The 22,155-nt window shown below is 34.6% G+C and overlaps 1 protein-coding gene across 1 annotated transcript in view; it reads right to left on the reverse strand.

Annotated features, from left to right (window-relative positions):
* Positions 1 to 22,155, reverse strand: part of LOC106066733 (fibrillin-2-like) — a 64,103-nt gene continuing 41,948 nt past the window's right edge. The window contains exons 36-53 of the mRNA XM_056045467.1: positions 21,426 to 21,671; positions 16,127 to 16,261; positions 15,487 to 15,612; positions 14,705 to 14,827; positions 14,278 to 14,409; positions 13,978 to 14,088; positions 13,745 to 13,885; positions 12,970 to 13,095; positions 11,412 to 11,534; positions 10,887 to 11,006; positions 9,358 to 9,774; positions 8,554 to 8,663; positions 8,364 to 8,425; positions 7,578 to 7,732; positions 6,543 to 6,633; positions 5,471 to 5,490; positions 4,517 to 4,670; positions 1 to 2,685 (exon numbers count right to left, since the gene is read on the reverse strand). Of these exons, the coding sequence (XP_055901442.1) occupies positions 2,610 to 2,685; positions 4,517 to 4,670; positions 5,471 to 5,490; positions 6,543 to 6,633; positions 7,578 to 7,732; positions 8,364 to 8,425; positions 8,554 to 8,663; positions 9,358 to 9,774; positions 10,887 to 11,006; positions 11,412 to 11,534; positions 12,970 to 13,095; positions 13,745 to 13,885; positions 13,978 to 14,088; positions 14,278 to 14,409; positions 14,705 to 14,827; positions 15,487 to 15,612; positions 16,127 to 16,261; positions 21,426 to 21,671 (2,468 nt within the window). The 3' untranslated portion in view covers positions 1 to 2,609. The remainder of the gene's footprint in view (positions 2,686 to 4,516; positions 4,671 to 5,470; positions 5,491 to 6,542; positions 6,634 to 7,577; positions 7,733 to 8,363; positions 8,426 to 8,553; positions 8,664 to 9,357; positions 9,775 to 10,886; positions 11,007 to 11,411; positions 11,535 to 12,969; positions 13,096 to 13,744; positions 13,886 to 13,977; positions 14,089 to 14,277; positions 14,410 to 14,704; positions 14,828 to 15,486; positions 15,613 to 16,126; positions 16,262 to 21,425; positions 21,672 to 22,155) is intronic.

A 22,155-nucleotide genomic window follows, 5' to 3' on the forward strand; every position in this document is an offset into this window, starting at 1 on the left:
TTAATTGTTTGTTTTTACAAAGTTTAACTTTTATTTATTAAGAAGGTTACAATAGAAAAAAAAATTTGATTTGAATCTCACTACTGCAAAAAATATTCTTGATGTGATATAAAAAAAAATTACATTTGAAATATTTTCTGTTCTCACATGTCGACTTTATGCTTAAAACCATTCCAAACTGCTACTACTACTATTGTGAATAAGTAAATAATGTAAATGAAATGTAAATGTAACATAAATAGAAAAATCACAGAAAGTATCACAGAAGATTTAGAGACTGAAAATAACAACAACAGTAAATAGAAAATATATGTTATCTAAAACAAATAAATATATCCATAAAATTCAAATCACTAAAAGCCTGTTTTAAATCAGGATTTGTTTATCTACAAAGACTGACACCATTTGTTCAAAATATATGATACCACTTGTATTTTAAGGTTAATGTGAAAGGAAAAATAAATTAACTTCTAAATATGCATTTTAATAAAATGAATAACTCAATTGCCTCTATTAATGCCAGTCCTATCACACTGGCAGTGGAATGTGTATAGAATCACTAATAATGTCATCTAGGGATTTTTAGCTGAGACGTTATAGATCTGAGTTGATGGTTCAGGCCTTTTTTACAAAAAATGTTCAATTAAAAGAAAGGAAAAAAGTCAGCAAAAACATGGAAGCCAAAAAGATGAAAATGAAAACAAGGCCATCCATATTTAACATAGTGTCGCACCTCTTAGACCCAAAATCCACGGACACCAGCTTGGAAGATGTTGTGGAAGTCATCTATGACCAATCACTGTTGAGAGAATGTGCTGAATGGCATGGCATGTATGTCAATGAAAGAAACGAACAAAATTTAAATGTGTTCAATTTTACAGGCAATTTAAAAAAACAAAACAATACAAGGTTACAAAGACAGTTTGTGTGGAAACACAAACTCAAAATCGGCTCCCGAAGTGGTCCACCCAGGCAGGCTTCAATATTTTCTGAAAGAACATCCGAATGAAATTATATCAAAGACAATTGAGAGATAAGAATGGAGAAAGAAGGTTGACTGATCTTGAGTGGTGCCCCAATGGTCCAGCAGATCAAAGGATAGGTGCAAGTGAATGCAAAGTAAGATGTGAACCTGGCCTAACTAGTTCCCCTTTCAGACCTTGTCTAAAGTTCATCTGTTTTTGTGGCCTACGGTTAATGAGAATGTCATGTAGCCAGCACAACGACCAACCGCCTTTACTTTTCCCCAACTAATGTCAGGTACCCATTAGAGTCGGGTGGACTCAGAGGCACCCAAAGATTCCGAAGTTGAAAATCCCAGTCTTCACCAGGATTCGAACCCAGGACCCCTGGTTCGGAAGCCAAGCACTTTACTGCTCAGCTACCGCACCTCTCCTGGCCTAACTGAAGTCTCATAATTAATGTACTTGTTTTGAAAAGGCTCAATCTCTTATTTGAATCCTCAAAAAAAAAAAAAAATTTCAGCAAAACAATAAAAATTTTAAGAAAATGTAGTTTATAAGATTACTTTTCGTTTTAAATTAGGTCTAACTTTTTTTTCTCTTTAAAAAATTAAAAAACTGCTTGCATAAGTGATTTAAAAATTAATTTTTTTGCTTTCAGAAAATAAAAAAAAGTAGCGTTGCATCAGAACTTTGAATGGTCTAAAATATTGTGATGTCAGATTTTCACTATCTTTTCTAGTTTATGAGATCTAAATGGGACGGACAGACAGACATTTCACACAAAATTAATAGTGTCTTTTCCCTTTTGGGGGCCGCTAAAAAACAGAACACGAAAAAAAACAGCAGCAAAACATAAAGAATACTGATACATCACTCCTAAAAAAATGAATACAAGTGTTTTGTGTGTGTGTGTGTGTGTGCAAAAATTACAAAAATACTACAAACAAAAAATGGGTGAAAAATTGTTAAGAGAATTGTAATTCCTCAAAGGACAAATAATATTTTTTTCTAAAATTAATCCCTACTTTATATTTAAATTATATAGTACTCATACTATATACATATTTAACTTTTTTTTAGTATTCATACTATGCATATTTAACTTTTTTTATAGTATTCATACTATACATATTAAACTTTTTACATTCATATATAACTTTTAATACAGCAAAAAAAAAAAAAAAAGGCAAATTAGAAGTGATTCTTTTCTTTGTTATTTTCAATTTTCCTTTTCAATATTGGCCACTATAAAGATCAAATTGATGTTATTCCCATTATAGGCATGACTGTAGCAAACTAAACTAATTGGCCATAAAACAAACAGTCATACATAAACCTATAGATCTAGGTCTATAAATAATATTAAAATGAATAGAAATACAAATGGTCACCAACTATTTCTTTCCACATAATGGAAAATGTTTTAAACAATTCAATAACTGATGGAGTGACCTGACATTTTTAAGCAGCACAAGTTTATATGGGAATTTTCATCTTGACACCATAATGAATTTTTGACTATAATGACAGTGTGTGTTAATTGTAGGACTTGAAAAAAGAAGGCTTTAAATGACAAACAAACTTTTAAAGTCCATTTAAATCTTTTAAAAATGTAGACAGTAAGTACACATTTTGTAAACTGTTTTAATTTCCTTTTTCCTGTGTCCAAGCTTCAAAATACTGTGTACCACTAGGAGCAGCTGAATTCTGAAAGTCATCCCTGTGACATAGAAGCAAGTTTGAATTTGTTATATGTTTGAAGAATTAAAAAAGTTGTTTTTAATTTCAAAACATCCCTGTTAAGTTCCACTATAAAAATAAATTAATTAATGCTGAAAACATTTTTTTTAGTATGTTTACTTTCAGTATAATAAATCTCAAGAGTTTTTTTTTATTTGGTTCACATATTAAAGTAATAAATGTTTAACACTTAATTGTCTAGATCAGTGATGCCCAACCTAATTCGACCTGCGGGCCATTTTAATTTCTGACACTCGTGTCGTGGGCCACATGAACGAAAAGATACACACACAAAAAAAAAAAGAAATCAAATTTACCTAAATATGAAACTATTTGATTAGAAACCCATATGGATCTAGAACTGATACTTACGTTAAGGAATTGGATATCTGAAGCTTTTTTTTTTTTTTTTTCAAGAAAATGGTTTAATTTCTGTACTTAAAATAAGAGCAACATTGTAGCTAGCTTTACCACTGACTCATTTTCTTGTCACTTTTTCATAAATATTCCTATCGATCCTCCAATCTGTGGGCGTAGTTTAAAAATCTTTTATGCGCAGCTCAAACCAAGAATGTCGTCATGTTTGTTTCATACTGACGTTTATATGTTGTTCTTTTTTTTAAATAGCCACACTTTCTTTACAAGTCAAAAGCTAAGATCCGTTTTCTTTTTCTGGTAGATTCTCATTTCATAAACACACAAATGTTAACGGTCATGGTACCAATCAATTAAAGAAAAATTTAGGGCCCTAACGTAGGTAAAGATAAATAAGTCAACCTTTTTTTTTTGGAAGGGGGTGTGTGCCTACTCTTTGAGCCAACATTTCGGCGGGCCGGATGGAACAACATCGAGGGCCGGATCTGGCCCACGGGCCGTATTTTGGGCATCACTGGTCTAGATAATATAGTATTGCATTATCTAGACATTTTTGAAAAAAAAAAAAAAGCTTTAAGAAGTGGCAATTTTCTGGTTGGAAAGACATGCTCCAATTTGTTCCAATCTCTTTCTAAAACTTCCCTTAGCTTGCTTTTATTTTCTATATATTAAGCAATCCTCTAGAAGTAGTGAACCTTTTGTTGCTGAGTTAATAAAATTAGGTATGTGAATTAGAAACAATAGTGGATCTAAGAGTGAAATCTGAAGTTTACTGATATTGGTGTTGATATAGAACTATGCATAACTTAATACCTAAAGTAAAACTAACAAATGTAATTCTATCTTTAAAATAAATAGACTGTGAGACACATTACAATTATTTAAATTTAAAAAATCTATTTTCTAACTAAAATTTCATAAATATCTACTATAATCAGTAAGTAAATTATTTAAATGGATTTTGTTATAGCTTTAAGCCTAGTGAAAAGTAAGATAATTATTAGGTCTACTGTTTTTATGACAGAAAAATGTTTTTATTTTGCCATCTGGATATGTTCCATATGTAAAGTTCCACTTCAGACGTTATTACGATCAATCTATAGAGCAGATGATGTAAAGGTCATCTGTTTCTGTGGCCCATGGTTAATGAGGGTGTCGTGTGGCCAGCTCAATGACCAACTACCTTTACTTTTCCCCAACTAACGTCAGATAGTACCCAAAGAGCTGAGTGGACTCAGAGGTGCCCTAAAGATACTGAAATTAAAAATCCCAATAATCACAATTTATACCAGGGACCCAAGGTTTGGATGTCAAGGGCTTCACCACTCAGCCACAGTACCTCCAGTTCCATAAGTAGCTGGCAGCAAAATTTTGAGATAAACTTTTATTTAACAAGCGAAAAAAATCTTTAATATCAGAATCTCAAAAAATATTACCTGTAAAGAGTTTTTGACTGAAGTGATTCAGTTGAGACAGACACTCTAGCCTTTTTGCCAGCTAGATACTTATAAGCTAAAATGATGACAACAATACAAAGAACTGCAAACAGAGGGAGTCCAATAGCTAGTCCCAAAGTCAAACTTTTTGTATCTGAAGATCAAATATATTAAGACAAATGTTATAGTATACAAATGTTAAAACTTATCACAAGAAAAAAAAGACATTTCAATCGGAAAATGGCCTCTATACAAAAACAAATAACAAATCTAAAAGACCAACAAATACTGAGCATGAAGTAAATGAATAAATTCAATACAATGTAGCACATGAGTGGAGGACTACATCAAAAGCCTATTAAAAGCTGATTAATTGTATTTATCTCTTGGAATATAGCTTGCTAAATTATAATTTACAATGAAAAGTAAAGTACCCAATTCAGACCTTGCAATTCATGAAACATGATTTTTCCAGCCAGATTTACTTTGCCCAACTAATGCTGTGTACCCATTAGGGCTGGCTGAACTAAGGAGTGTTATGTATATTGATCCAGAAATTCAAAACCCCAGTCTTCACTGGATTCAAACTCCAGACACCTTGGTTTGGGGACCCAGTGATTTACCACTCAGCCCCATCAGTTAACAATGAGGCTATTGCAATATTGTTTATCACTCATATCATTTGCAATATTTTAATTAAAAACAACAAATAAAAGGGTGTCTAGGAAGTCTTGAAGTATTTAAACTGCGTTAAGATTAAGATGCTCTCATTTAGAGTTCCATTGCAGGTGAATCCCTGCAGAAACAGATCTTATGAGTTATGCTAAATTTCATAATGGCAAGAATAGTCTATTCATACATTTTTCTTTCCACAGTCTCCATAAAAGTCAATCAAAAAGTAATGAACAGGCCAAACAAATTTCAAGAAGTCAATTTATTGCAAAAATATTTTACCTTCATCTGACTCTTTGGATCTGAAATAGAAAAAAAAACAAAAAAACTCAACGTAATTTTATATAAAATCTGAATACTTCATAAAAACTTGTCTTGTTAACAATGTAAAGACAGGAATATGTGGTAGATTATAAGATTTCAATGATGCTTAAAAAAGAAATATTAGTAATTGTCACTGATTTAATGATTCTCATGACATTTATTGTAGGATGCTTGTAGGCATATTTCTCATGTCATTCATAAGCAGCAGTGCGTAAACTTGTTTTATCAAAACTACTTGCTTCATCTTCTCCAATTCAGCTTACTACAACTTGCTACCACATACTGTCTTGCTACCACATACTGTCTTGCTACCACATACTGTCCTGCTACCACATACTGTCTTGTTACCACATGCTATCCTGCTACCACATACTATCCTGCTACCACATACTGTCTTGCTATCACATACTGTCCTGCTACAACATACTGTCCTGCTACCACACACTGTCTTGCTAGCACATACTGTCCTGCTACCACACACTGTCTTGCTACCACATACTGTTTTGCTACCACACTGTCTTGCTACCACACACTGTCCTGCTACCACATACTGTCCTGCTACCACACACTGTCTTGCTACCACATACTGTTTTGCTACCACACTGTCTTGCTACCACACACTGTCCTGCTACCACATACTGTCCTACTACCACACACTGTCCTGCTACCACACACTTTCCTGCTACCACACACTGTCTTGCTACCACATACTGTCTTGCTACCACATACTGTCCTGCTACCACACACTGTCCTGCTACCACACACTGTCCTGCTACCACACACTGTCCTGCTACCACATACTATCTTGCTACCACATACTGTCTTGCTACCACATACTGTCCTGCTACCACATACTGTCCTGCTATGACATACTGTCCTGCTACCACATACTGTCTTGCTACCACATACTGTCTTGCTACCACATGCATACATTTCCACGATCTGTATTCACAACATTCAACTAAGTACACTAAGCTACAATAAGTTCACTATTTTGACTGTGACAGTGATAAATTCTTTTGACACCTACTTGCATACAGCTCTGTTGTCTTCCACTAGACACACTTCTGTAGACTTGCATGGATTGGTCTGCTGTCTTAGTTCACAAAGGTTGGAAGAATCTAACATGGAAAAGGTCAAGTAAAGGAAATCTTTCAAAACTAGAGGTTCACTAGGCCAGTACATTGGTTAACAAAGATTCTTAGGGGCAGCACAAATTGAATAAATAATTTCATTTTTTTAAGAGTATAGAAACAAAACTACAACATTTCGTATGTTTCTGTGATGTATAGAAAAGGAGAAACTCTGACACGTCTTATTTGAACTAGATGCTGACACTATTAAGCTTAAGCATTAGCAAAATTAGAATCTAGAACTAGAGAGCTATTTAGACAAGGTCTATTAAAATGCTTAAAAAAAAGCCTGTTGAGACTGGTTCTAGCGGTCACTGTAAGAATGATGTAGTGCTATTGGTTAGATCTAGATCCCCAGGCCATGCTTCTCAGCCTCATTATGGCACTTGGGTGGAAACAGTCATTAGAGAAGATGAACAGGGAAACAAAAAAAGAACCCCAATTGGGACCAAGTCCATTACGCTGGTGGGGATGAAAGGAAAAAAATTTGTCTAATTTATTAAATATAAATGTTTCTAAGAATGCAAATAAAAAAATTATATAATTTTCATTGTTACAACTTTTAACTCAGAATATAAATACATAAATACCACCAAATATGAAGAAAACATCAGAGTTCATCATTCAAAATTCGCTATAATAGTCCAAGCTACTTAAAATAGAAGAAAGCTGAGATAACCAATTAAAAGTTTGACTGTTTCCAACTCAATTTTAAATGTTAAAGAAACATCAGAAATTCCTTCTTGTTTGGCATTGTCTAACAAAGTTCTAACACTGAAGTTATTTCAAAGACAGCACCTCCAAGATTTTGAGTCTGTATATCTGTTATTAGCCCTGACCCTCATAACACAAAGTGTTTAAATTCAAAAGACTATATTTAATTATCAAGTAAATAGCTCACTAGACAATGCAAGAAAAACAAATTCCCCTACCAATCAAGGTAAAGCTTGTCATCAATATTTTGCTTCCATTGAGAATGATTCCTTCTGACTTGATCACATTCAGTACAAATGTCAAACTACTGATTGAATTACTGGGGGAACTTTTGTTGATGTATAACACAAAGTCAACAATAAGACTTCCTTTCCTGGAGGTAGGCAAAAATTGAAATATGATGGAACTATCTTTAAAATGCAATATAATAAGGATACAATAAGGTTTTAATCTACCTAACATTTGAGCCTTTTTGTTAAGTATAGTTCATATTCAACAAGAAAGAAATGGAAATATTTTAAGTATACAAGGTTTGATCACAAAAGAATTAGCTAAAGGGGAGCTAACACAAAACTAGTAAGTAGATCAATGCTAATCTTGTTACTTATTGTTAAGCCCTATGTCAACATCTAAACCAAGTCCTACTTCTATAATAGTTGGCCTCCTTCAGTTTTATAACGACTATGGTTCATCTTGAACACTTTTTAGTGTGACTGTGGAGCCCTTTTTTGGAGAGGCACTACCATCCACGTATATTGCAGGTTAAGGTGGCTTTCACTTTGGTGATAGAGGAACCGGCCATTGTCCATATGGCACACTTTTCTTACAGAGCTGAGTACCATGTTTTTTCACATTGCTTTCTTGGTCGCCGTGTCTCTTCCAATTAGTGCGGTCTAGGGCTATGTCTTCCCAATGGTCGGTACCAATGTTCACTGTTTTCATGTCCTGTTTTATTACATCCATGTAAGGGAGTTCTATAATAGTGAAATGTAAAAACAAAATACCTGATGCTAAAAACTTCCAGTGAAATGAAGTCCAGTTTACTCTTTCTACATGATTCTGTCAACTGGGGAAAAAAAACAAGATTTTGTGCTCTATCATCTTTTGGTTTAAAAAGCTAATTATATATTTATATTAACCCAAGGCTGAAAATAAGTAAATCAGAGAGAACAGAACACATTCTTATTACTGTACCTTAGTCTTAACTTCATTTTTTAATCTCTTGCCGTCTTCACTATCACTGTCTAAATTTATGTTGGACACGTCCATGGCTAAAGTTGCAGTGAAGTTGTACGAGGAAATCTCTGATGAAATGAAAAATTATGTTCATAGCATAGCAGAGTTCAAAGGTTCTTCAGATATATCTAGGACTATTTCTTGGGATTGTGTAAGGGAGTTTAGAGTTACAGTGAATGATTGGAAACACTTTACTAACCATAACATTGCATATATTAATTTTTTTTTTATTTGTACCAAAAATTCAGAAAGATTAGATCTTAAACTATCCTGATCATATGTAATCCTCAATCAACACATATATTGACACATCAACTGGAAGTCTATGATTGAAAGGTTGGGGTGGGGCTTGAGGTAGGTAGGGTTTCAAGAATTTCTCTTATAATCTGTGCTTTATCCTCCCAACATTACAGATAGCTCCTCCCAACATTACAGATAGCTCCTTCTTCGTAGCCCAAGCACAATCTTCTTTCCCATGAACTTAGAGATAGCTATGAAGTCTAACCTTAGCAATGAAAAGTCAGCTGCACACAAGGCAGGGGGAGGTTGGGTCTCTTTGCAGCATTGCCTGATTTTGCTCTTTTTTTTTTTTTGCTGATAGCTTGTCCACTTTGCCTCATAGCTAGAGACATGCCATTAGGAGCAATCAAGGGCTAGTAATACCAAGCTGTGAGTGTTGGTTATATTTTAACAATTTCTAAATGCAATAACCTTACAAACACTTTAGATTTGAGTCCATAATAGCATAATATAAAAGTGTACCTGTACAGTCAGTGTCGGTGTTGGCCCTCATGTAGCCAGACTGACAAACACACTCATAGCCTGATGCTTTGTCCACACAAACTTCATGCTTGTTGGCATCACAGGTGACGGAGATGCAAGATGTCACAGTGGTTGTTGGGAGGGCGGTACTTTTATCTGCAGGTAAAGTCACCACTGGTGTGGACACAGTAGTATTAGATGTAATGGCAGCGGTAGTCTTGCCTGAAACATCCACTGCTGATGATGCTGAATCTGATGTTAATATGGAAGCATTTGACGAATCTGTAGTAGATGTAGGGACTACTGTTGTGATGACAAAAGGGTTGAAACATGATCCATTCACATTGTCACACTTGACACCTGCATCACACTGGCAGACCAGACTGCAAGAAGGACCATAATAGTTGCTCTCACATTCTGCAAATAAGAATGGTAATAGTTATTACAGTGACTCTAATTCAAAGAAACATTGATTTTTTTTTCGCATTAAAACTCAACAACTAAACATTAACTAGTATAACCTAATGTAAAACATAATGATTTGCGTACTAAGTATGATCTCCTGTCAATCCATAGAGTATGACAGCTTTTCCCATGAATCCCAAAACACAATCAATTAAAAGTGAGTTGCTTTTAACTGCAAGTTTGGATAACAACTAAGATATTAATTGTCTTAAAAAAAAAATTAGACTTTCAAGGAAATTTTTTTTTTTTTTAAAGATTGATTAGCAAATGGAAACAGATGTAGGAGGAAATGCAAAGCTTCATTTACAAGAAGCCATAAAACTGTTAAAAAGAACAAAAAGCAAGACTCAACTACAGATCTAGTGATAGCTACTGAGTTCCAGGAAGTGGGGAAGCTGAAGTGGGGTCAATAGAAAGCAGTAAAAGTAATAATAACAGCATCATTAGGAATAGAACTGGAGTCAAATAAAACAGAAACCTAAAATCAAACCAATTAAGTTGACAGCCAATTAACTACATGGACAAACCTGTTGTAGATAATGAGTTTAAAACTGAGGTGAAGAAAAATTTGAACCATGCAAAATAAAAAAAGAGGAATCTGTGCTGGAAACCCAAGCACTGCAAAAAGGATCTCCCAGATAGAACAAGAAAGAAAGACTTGCAGTTTATAGGCATTTAAAAAATATGTTACATACATAGATAAAGAATCACTGGTTTATGTATAAATATAAATCAATTAGAATTTTTACAGTGTCTAAGATTCTCTTTCTATAGCACTTAAGTCTCTTATGAGATGCACAAAGTTTTCCTTAGTAATTGTTTCAGTGGGGATAATGAGCATTAATTCATTTTAGATCCAAACAAAGACAGGCAACCCAATCTTTGCTTAAAAGGGTTGGTTACAGTAGAAGCAGTTAAAGAGCTTTATATGACTAGATTTCCATTAGCTATTTCTTCGTCTGTCAAGCTGTGCTGTGTTGACCATTCATTTGAATTAAGAAAGATAGAGTGTGTATTTTTATCTTAACCAGAATGCAATGTATTGCTTCTAAATGTAGAAATACCTTGACAAGTTTTCCCATCTGTAGCAAGCAGAGTTCCTCTAGGACAAAGACAAGTGTCAGTTCCATTGATCAGAGCACAATCATTGCTGCAGTCAGTCTTGTTGACACAAGGCAGTGAGGCTACATAATAGGTTATAATATAATAAGCTTCACTATCAGTGAATGTGCATGAAAGTATTTTAAATATAAAGTAGCAGAAAAACATTTGGAAACAATGTCCTCACACCATATCTAAGTTTTAATGTTGTTGTTTTTTATTACAAGTTTCAATTATGCCTTTGGAATTAAAGATTATTACATCCTAGCCCAAATCTACCACAGGATGGGAGCGGGAAGGGTGGTGTGGAGGGTTGGAAAACTGGACAGCAGAGATATTATTTACAAAAAAACTTTTTTTTTTAAAGGTAATTTTATAACCTATAAAATTTTACTAATTCAAAATTTTTCTGATGATAATAATAAAAAAAATTCTCCCAAAGTAATTAAAAATCACAGAATAAAAAAACTAAGAGAATTATTTTTTACCTCTACAGGAGACTCCATCAGCTAATAAGATAAGATCTGATGTACAAGAGCAACGATAACTTCCTTCAGTGTTGATACACAACTGTTCACATTTAGATGTTGGGAGATTACACTCGTCAATATCTGGGAACATATAAGAGTTTAGAATTAAAGACAAATATATCAAGTCTTCAATAAATTTCTTGTAATAAAACAGTCAAACATCTACTATAAAGAGTTAATACATTTTTTTTAAAAGCAATTCACAATGTCACGACCATATGACTGATTCACACTGTCTTTGGTCTCTTCTCAAAGTAAATGTGCTAATGAAAATGCAATTTCCCTGTTGTTTTCATTATGCTGGAAATAGATGTAAAGTCATCCATTGAGCGGACCTGCAAAGCATTCACACAATCCTGATGCAGTCTCAAGTGCGAAGGGCACTATAATTAACTCCTGCATCCCTAAAGGCTCCTATGGGCCAGCAAATGTAAGGAAAGCGAGGTCAAAGTGGACAATGGAAACATTTCAGAAATATCCTCAAAGTGTCCATGAGAGCTTTCAACATGGACTCTGACACCTGCACAAAGGTGGAAAATGGTTAGACATCTTGGCTCTGTGCTGTGAGAACAGTCACAAAAATAGGGACTCATCTCATATGAAAAGGAAAAAAAAATGCAATAGCAAAGTCCTAAGCCCCATGGGAGATGAAAGTAAATCATCATGACATCACGTTTAGAACAACAAAATGGCAAAACATAATGTGCATTTAAAAAATAATTCTCATTCTATATGAGATAGGAAGATTTCCTACGACAATGTACTGCATTAGGAAGTAAATACAGTACTGTCATAACATATATTGCAATATTTATAATGATAAACACATAAAAAGCCTTTGAGCCACATGATATGAAACAACTGTAATCACTCTTAACTTCCTCCCCCGCAAATAACAATCTACAATTTTCCAACTAAGAACAGGACACACACCACTATTAAATTACCACCTGAACAAAATAAACTCCACACAACTACCCCTTTGCAGACACTGCGCCCACCCCTTTGAAACCGTAAACCATATCCTGTTTGAATGCCCCTCCCTAGTCCACCTTAGGGAGACCCTACTTCCACTACAGCCCAACATAACCAACACCCTGTACGGCAGTGCTGAACAACTGAAGAAAACAGCACACTTTTTTTCCTTGAATGCCCCTCCCTAGTCCACCTTAGGGAGATCCTACTTCCACTACAGCCCAACATAACCAACACCCTATACGGCAGTGCTGAACAACTGAAGAAAACAGCACACTTTTTTTCCTTGGCACAGTCTGCTAAAGAGCTCACAGCTCAGCAGCAATAAAGCTGGCTAGAAGAAGAAGTAGTAATCACTCCAGTAGCCACTTTGTTATGCAGCAAAAACAAAAGCTCTAAGTTGATCAGTGTCGATGTCATTATTCGATGTTTGTAGAAGCTTTCCACTAAAGGTCTTACTGTTCAAAGATAAATTGAGTCTACATCATGTTTGTTAACATCACTCTATAAATTAAATTATTATTATAAATCCAAAACTTACCATTACAAGAAAATGTTTTGCTGTCATAGCTATATCCAGCATGACAGAAACATTCATAGCCTCCTTCAGTGTTTCTACACAGCTGACTACAGTTATTGGTAAGGATACTGCTGCATTCATTGACATCTTAAATACACAAAAGTGATAAAATGATGGCTATTATATACAAATAACTATGCCATTTATATAGCCCTGTTTAAAAACAAAACAACAACATTAGCCAATAATTATCATAAATATACAGAACTTTCACATATGTACATTCCCTAAGCATTTTAGGGTTAAGCATGTAATAGTAAGTTTAACTAACAAGATTCAATTTTATTCTTCCTTTTGGTTGAGTCTAACACTGTTGTAACTCTAGGCCCATGGAAGCTCCCTACATTTGCCAGTCTGAAATAATGGTTTGTCTATGAGTGATTTAAGCAGATGTAGTTTGTTACAGCCCTATTACCAATTGCACAAATCCCAAGAAGTTAGGGTAAGAGTCGCGGTCGAAGGCTGAGGAAATGACCATTTCCACCCAGATGCCATATTGAGGCTGAAAAGATTTGCTAGGCTACTTTTCTGAGCACCTAAAGGCAGCAAAAAAACCTCATTGGTTCAAAAGCATACAATTTGCCCAGTAATAAAGCAATTTAAAAAAAAAAAGAACGAAAAAAAAAAAGTCTCCTTGTATTAAGAGGAGTAGGGTAAATGGGAGATCAAATATTGAGGCTAAGATGAACTAATATTTCTTATTTGCATTAGCCTTGACTGAAATAATGTGACACACCTTTACATGTTCCATTTATTCTTTCATAACCATCTTGACATTGACAGACAGCAGTGCCAGGCAGGTTGAGACACTTCTCTGTGCTGTTACAAACTAGTTGTTTATTTTTACATTCATCTATATCACTTTCACAGTGTGAACCTAAAAAACACAATTTAAAAGATTGTAACTTCACCTATCATGAAATGTTATCCACTTATGTACCCTTTTCTTAATTTCAAATGTCTATTGACCTGTGTATCCAGCTTTACAAACACATCCAGTTTTACTGTCACAATGATCAGCTCCAAGTCCACAGGCACAACTGTTAACACACTGTTGACCCCACGTGCCAACATTACAGGCTTTAGACAAAAAATATGTATGTCAGTATATTACAAGCAACTTAATAACACAAAAGAAAATTGTTCTAAGCCAAATAAAAATGTTAAAATTATATTCTTTTTTGTAAAGCAACATAAAATAATTTAACTAATATTTATCTTTTTTTCAAACAATAAAAATGTTGGTAAAAAAATAGATTTTTGACTCACCAACACAGGATCTATTGTCATTGTCAAGTTTGAAACCAACCTCACAAGTACAAACAAAACTTCCATTTGTATTTATGCAACCATTTCTATTAGAACATAAGTTTGTTTCATTCAAGAGGCACTCATTAACATCTGTGGATTGAAGAGTAAACAATACAATGGTATTATTCAATATGTCGCTGAATATTGCACAATATTTATAGTACAATAAGATGGCTACTACATTTCAACTAAGAATACTTGTTTCAATAAAATAACATTCATTGTTGGCTAACAAGTTTTAATAAAATAACATTAGTTATGGCTACATTTGTATGAGTTATGTCATTACATGTTTCAATGCAAGAAAATGTGTCAAAACTCCAGGTTCATAGATTTATTAGATACAGATTTGATACATTTTTATAAATATTCCAAATTCTTATACCTTCACATTTATCTTGACCAGTCAGAGAGTAACCTCTTGGGCAGAAACATTCTTTTTCATTATTAGAATTTATTCTACATCCATAGCTACAGGTGGCATTGGCGGAAGCACATGGATCTTTGACTAGAAATAGGTTGTTAATAAATACATTGTTAAATAGTATTGGTAAAGAGAAGCTATAACTAAATAGGACAATTCTGTTAACTACTTATTACAGACATAGGTACTTATGTTGTGAGGTTTAAAAAAACAAAATAATTTTATTTTATGCATGTCAAAAAAAATACAACCAAAAATACATCTTTTGTTTCTAGTTGTGGTATTTATGCAGTAAGAAAAGATAAACAAACATGTCTTTTAAGATGTAATATTTTTTCTTCTAAATGTTAGCATTAATATTGAAATAAGGAAAGATTGGGCAGATGATCACTATGCATTGTGTCAAGACCACTTAGGCTGTCTACAAGAGCAAAATGTAAATGGGAGGCCTAAAGTAAGTAGTATCCAAATTATGACTTGCAGGTCATGTCAGGTCCAGCTGGCCCCTAAAAACTTCTGCCTATAGTGCTTTATGAGGATTAGTGTCATTAGAGGCGACAATTAATTGCCGTGATTCAGCTAGTGAAACGTAATGGAAATTCATATGTCCCAAAGGTGGAAATGACTAAGCATCACTGCCTTAAAGTATAGGTAATGTGTACAGCTCCCAAATGTAACCTTTCAAAACACTTGAGCAATGAATTCATATTAAAGCTAGTCAGGCAACCAGTAGAGATGTTTACCTTTAATACAAGACTTCCTGTCATCATCTAACATATAACCTTGATAACACAGACAATTAAAACTTCCTGCTTTGTTCTCACAAGACTGTTCACACTTATCTATGCCAGTGCTACACTCATCAATATCTAAAGAAAAACATACAATAATGAATATAATTGTATTCTTTATGATAATTTATGTGTATAAAGTTAGCTAGTCATATTCAATGACTTTGGTGTTATAGATAAGGGATAAATGTGTATTTCATCATATCCAGCTCAATGAACTCATTTCTTTAGGATAACTGCTTTCAGCCATAACTTATTTTCTACTTCACTTCAAGTTTTATTTTTAACTTCACAACAAAGTGTTTATTTTTGTCAATTAGCATCATGGAGAATATTTAACCAAAAGAATATTCAAACTTTAGTTGAGGTGAGATAATTTTTATGTATAAAACTGGCATATTGCTGAATGAAGAAGCATCAAAGCATTTCAAGATAAACTCCAATCATTAAAGACAAAATGAAAGTTGTTATCTGGATATTTTTAGAGATGGCATACGATTTAAGGGTTAGCCACTCTCTAACTTAAACTTCTCTCTAGCATAAATGAAGCTAGTAGTAACTACTGAGTCAATCTAAAATAAGTATTACCTACCTATACAGAGGCCCTCATTATTCCTGGCATATCCTTTCTTACAATCACAGCTGTAGCTGCCAATGTTGTTCACACAGACTTGAACATTTAGATCACATGTTGTGTTGACTGTTGGGTCTGTACACTCATTGATGTCTGGTGTCAGAAGTATCAATTGTCAAGTATGTATATTTTTTTTTATTTTCTGTTGTAAACTGGTACATAGGTTGATATTTCAATTCAAACAAAATAACAACCAATGATACTATGCACAGACAGTAAAAAAAAAAGAGAAACAAAGTATTAAAAGCTGTAGTTACTGGGTGACAGTAAGGTTTAAGTGACATGTGCTTTTAAACCACCATCTAGCAATTATGTTCACCTTTATTTGATTGTAACAGTTGTAGTAAATGCCCTACATGGAGGGCACACAAAAAAATTAATTAAAGATGACCCACAACATAAATAGGCCTAATCATGAAGATGTGGGTAAAATACTATAAGAACTCTTTTATTAGAAAAGACAAATAAGCTGGATAAAAAGAGAATATATGAAAGAGCCTATGTGTTAATATTAGAAGATATTACATCATTGTTTGTTGTTTATGTTTTATGCGAAAGCAAAGAATCGGACGGAAATAAAAGTGAGTTATATATGTCTACCTTGATAAAGACAGTCTCGTTATTATCATTATTAAATAGTAATGTCTACAGTAATTTATTATTAATCTGTGACTACAGAACATGGTGTCAGATTTGGTTTCAGATCTTGTGTCAGATCTGGTGTTAGATTAGGTGTCAAATCTAGTGTCACATTGCTTTAAAGTGCTGGTAACAGGTAGATTTAGATCTAGTGGTTTCTAAATTGCTAAAAGTACATTTTATTTGTGGTGTCATTAGTTCATGTTGTTAGATCTAGATCTAGACATAGAATCTAGAATCTGTACAAATAATGGAATTATTCGAACCTCCTAAACCGTTCACTAGACGGTAATCTATCTGAAAGATGGAAAAAATGGAGACAAAGTTTTGAACTGTTTATGGTCGCCACTGAAAAGAATACGAAGCCCGAGCCAGTGAAGAAAGCTTTATTGTTACACCTGATCGGTGAACCCGCTCGAGACATCTACAATACTTTTCAAGTATGTGAAGATGAGACTGTAGACAAACTCATTGAAAGGTTTCAGAATCATTTTTTGCCAAAGTCCAACACTGTGTATGACAGATTTAAATTCTTTTCAAGAAAGCAGAAAGACGGAGAAACGTTTGAACAGTATTATACTGAGTTAAAGAATTTGGCAAAAGAATGCAAGTTTGACAACCTTCGAGATGAACTCATCAGAGATCGATTGGTATGTGGCATACATTCGGATCGAGTGAGAGAGAGACTTCTGAGAGATGTAGACTTAACTTTAGAAAAAGCAGCAAGCATAATTCGTGCTGACGAGCATACCCAGAACCAAATGATAGATATGAAAGGACTACATGTGGATGCTGCTAATAAATTAAAGAAGACAGAAGATAGAAAGCCAGTCAAAACCTCACAGGAAAATATGGCAAAGAATCATGTCACAAGTTTCATTACAGATTGCAGATCTTGTGGTGGATCTCACAGAAAATACAATTGCCCAGCATTCGGACAGACATGCCGAAAATGTAAAAAAAGAAATCATTTCGCTGTAAAATGTCGGTCGAAACACTTCAAGGCTGTTGATTTACTGGAAGATGAAAGTCAGTCAAGCCAAGTAAATGAGTTGTGGTTTGAGGCAATTGGTACTAACAACAATGTCAAAGTTTGGATGGTTGATGTCAATATTATGGGAAAAATAGTCAAAATGAAGATTGACACAGGAGCACAAGCTAATGTGGTATCAGAGTCAACGTGGAACAATTTAGAAACTGATACTCAGTTAAAGAATTCAAATACTACCCTACGAGCATTGGGGGATGAAGCATTAGAACTGAAGGGAGTTGCATCGGTCACATTTAAAGTCGGCGATGTAGAAGTTAAAGATGATCTGTACGTGATCAAGAAAAGTATAAATCCTATACTAGGACTGAAGACATCTATTGCTTTAAAACTAATTGAGGCAAAGAGAAATGTCGAAGTACACGATGTCAAGCAACAAAATGAAGTTCCACAAGTGTTGATGAAAAAATATAAGCAAGTATTCGAAGGACTCGGTACATACAAAATGAAGTATCACATTAAACTGACGCCAGATGCAAAACCAGTTATTCAATGTGCGCGCAGAGTTGCACCATCACTCTATGAAGAATTAATAAGAAAAATCACACAAATGCAACAAGATGGAGTGATCACAGAAGTTGATGAACCAACAGAATGGGTTCATAACTTGGTTATAGCAAAGAAGAAAGATAATTCTTTGAGGTTGTGTTTAGATCTCCGAGAACTGAACAAATATATAATGAGAGAACATTTCACTACACCAACATTTGATCAAATCAATAGTTCACTGGGAGCAGCAAAAGTGTTTAGTATACTTGATCAAAAGGATGCATATTGGCAAGTTGAGTTGGATGAACCAAGCTCTTATTTATGTACATTCAATACTCCGTTTGGAAGATACAGATTCTTGAGAATGCCTTTTGGTATATCCTCAGCTAGTGAAGTATTACAGAAACGTGCTTATCAAGTATTCGGAGACATACCAGGTGTACATATCATGTCAGATGACATGCTGATTGCAGCAAAAGATGAAAAAGAACATGATCAAATTTTTGAAAATGTTCTGGAGAGAGCTAGAAAGAACAATGTAAAGTTCAACAAGAACAAGATACAATATAAACTTTCTGGTGTTAATTATCTCGGAAGACAAATTGGAGCAGATGGTATTCGTCCAGATCCAGCTAAAATCAAAGCAATAATGGAGATGCCAGCACCAACAGATCAAACAGGAATTCAAAGACTGCTAGGGATGTTGAACTTTCTGTCAAGTTTCATTCCAAACATGTCAACAATTACCAGTCCATTGCGTGAATTGCTAAAGAAGGATGTATTGTGGCAGTGGAATGCAGAGCAAGAAAATGCTTTCCAACTAATAAAGAAAACACTTAGTGAAGCTCCAGTTCTGCAATTGTTTAACCCTGAAAAGCCAGTTACTATTCAGTGTGACGCTTCTTCTAAAGGGTTGGGAGCATGTTTAATGCAAGAAGACAAACCAGTTGCGTATACGCCAAGATCATTGACAGAAACAGAGTGTAGATATGCACAAAAAGAAAAGGAAATGTTAGCTATAGTGTTTGCAGCTGAACATTTTCACAATTATATTTTTGGAAGAACTGTGACTGTACAATCAGATCACAAACCTTTGCAAACTATTGTGACTAAGCCTTTACATAAGATTTCACCAAGACTTCAGTTGATGATGTTAAGACTTGAGATATCAATTAACAGTAACTTACACTCCAGGTTCAAAAATGCAAATAGCTGATACGTTATCGCGTGCGTACATCAATGGTCAAGAACAATCAAATTCAAATGATGACATGGTTATGAGAATTCATAGCGCAACAGCACAGTTTCCGGGAAGTGATCAGAAGATTATTGAAATTAGAAGGAAAACTGAATCTGATGCTAAATTAAAACTTGTAATGAATTATGTCAGAGAAGGTTGGCCAAAGATAAAAACTTTCATGAAACAGTGAAAGTGTATTGGTCATTTAAAGACAGTATTCATGAAGAGAATGGAATATTGTTTTATGAGAACAGAATTATAATTCCTTCAAGTATGAGAAATGAAATTCTCGACAAGTTGCACATAGGTCATTTTGGTCTTGAGAAAACCAGATCCAAGGCAAAACAGAGTGTGTTTTGGCCAGGATTGTCCAAAGATATTTTTTCGACAATAATGAAGTGCGCAACATGTGCAACGTTCAAAAGAAATAATGTGAAGGAAAAATTGCTACCTCATGCTGTACCAGAAAGACCATGGAAAAAGGTTGCGACAGATTTGTTTGAATGGCGAAACAATGACTATTTGCTAGTTGTGGACTATTTCTCCAAATATCCTGAAATAAAACGACTAGAGAACAAAACAGCAGAATGTGTTATCAGGGCAATGAAAGGTATTTTTGCTAGACATGGCATACCAGAAGAAATAGTGAGCGACAATATGCCATTCAATAGCTATCAATATAGAGAGTTTGCTTCTGAATGGGGTTTCAAGATAACAACATCAAGTCCAAGGTACCCTCAAATGGAAAAAGTGAGGTGTATGTTGGTATCGTAAAGCAGATATTCAACAAAGCATACAAAAGTGGGAAAGATCCATATCTGGCTATGCTCGAGTATAGAAATACTCTGATAAGCGGACTGCTTTATTCGCCATCACAACTGTTGATGAGTAGAAGACTCAGGGACATCATTCCAACTGATCCCAAACTATTGAAACCTTCGGTAGCTGAAAATGCAGAGACATTCTCAACGAACGACAGAGGAAAAGCAAAGCGAAATACGATTCAAAAGTAAGGTTACCTAAAGACTACTCTGTCGGGGAGAAGGTGAGAGTTCGTCTAGGACAAACATGGCAGAAAGCAGTCGTCATTAAGAAACATCCATCACCCAGATCTTACATCATAAAGACAAATGATGGGAAAACATACAGACGAAATTAACGGTTTCTAAACAAGAGCTACGAAGAAGACATCTCTGGGTACTATGACACCGACGAAGACAATGAACAGCAAACTGTTAGAACAAAAGAAACAGACAATTATAAACCAACATCTAGAGAACTTGCTGTGCCGGTCAAGACAACCAGAAGTGGTCGAGTTGTCAAAAATCCTTGTAAATATAAGTATTAAGAACTTTAAAAGGAAGGATGTGATTATAGCTTCAAAAGGAAGGATGTGCTAATATTAGAGATATTACGTCATTGTTTGTTGTTTATGTTTTATGCGAAAGCAAAGAATCGGACGGAAATAAAAGTGAGTTATATATGCCTACCTTGATAAAGACAGTCTCGTTATTATCATTATTAAATAGTAATGTCTACAGTAATTTATTATTAATCTGTGACTACAGAACAGCCTACATTTGTATAAGCTGAAATTAACAAACTACAACTCAGCGCAAATGTTGGCTACAAAAAGAGCTAGAAAATTCTAAGTAGTACAAATCAAAATTATTTTTTTTTAAATATTAGCCCTATAAATCATGTTGAAGTATACAAGACAGAGAGGAATGGAGACAGTCAAAAGATCTTGCATGGTGCCCTAATACAATTTTCAAAAATTGATCAGAACAAAATAGTACAGCTATACAAAACCATGGTATGGTTCTATACACCAGTCTCACCTATACACTGTGTGTTGTTCATCTTGTATCCTGTTGGACAAACACATTTGAATGCTCCTACTGTGTTCCTACAGACTAGACCTTCAGCACAAGCTGTGGGCTGGAGACATTCATCCACATCAATCTCACAGTTCTCCCCTGACCAGTGCTCATTACACACACAGCCTCTGATGGCATTACATGTTCCACGTCCATTACACTGGCAGGTACTGGCACAGTTGTTGCCGTAGTAAGGAGTCTCACAAGCTTGAGGTCAATGAAACAAAAAATTAATAACAAATGAGGAGAGCATTTATAGATATTTTTACAAGAACTAGTATGTTCTAAAAAAAGCACTAATTATCATGTATTTATTGAAAAAGAAATAACTTTTTCAAAATCAACACCAGCATGTTGTAAAATGTATGTTTCACATGTTTCGGATGTTCCTTCAGAGTTAAAGATAGTTTACTTCCTAGTCCAAACCTCCAGCAGGACGACTGGGGATGGGAGCGGGCAGGGTTTGAACCCGGGACCATTGATAAATCCAAACGACAGTCCAGCGCGCAAACCGCATGACCAGGCAACCATCCATTGTACTAATGATATTTTATCCTCTGAAAAGCTTTTATAATTAGAAAACTATGGTCTAAAGTTAAAAAGTAAAGTTCCCCTTTCAGAATGTGTAAAGGTCATATCTTTCTGTGGCCCATGGTTAACAAGGTTTTCATGTGGCCAGCACAACAACCAA

Source organism: Biomphalaria glabrata, chromosome 11, assembly GCF_947242115.1.
Source record: "Biomphalaria glabrata chromosome 11, xgBioGlab47.1, whole genome shotgun sequence".
NCBI classification, from domain to species: Eukaryota; Metazoa; Mollusca; class Gastropoda; family Planorbidae; genus Biomphalaria; species Biomphalaria glabrata.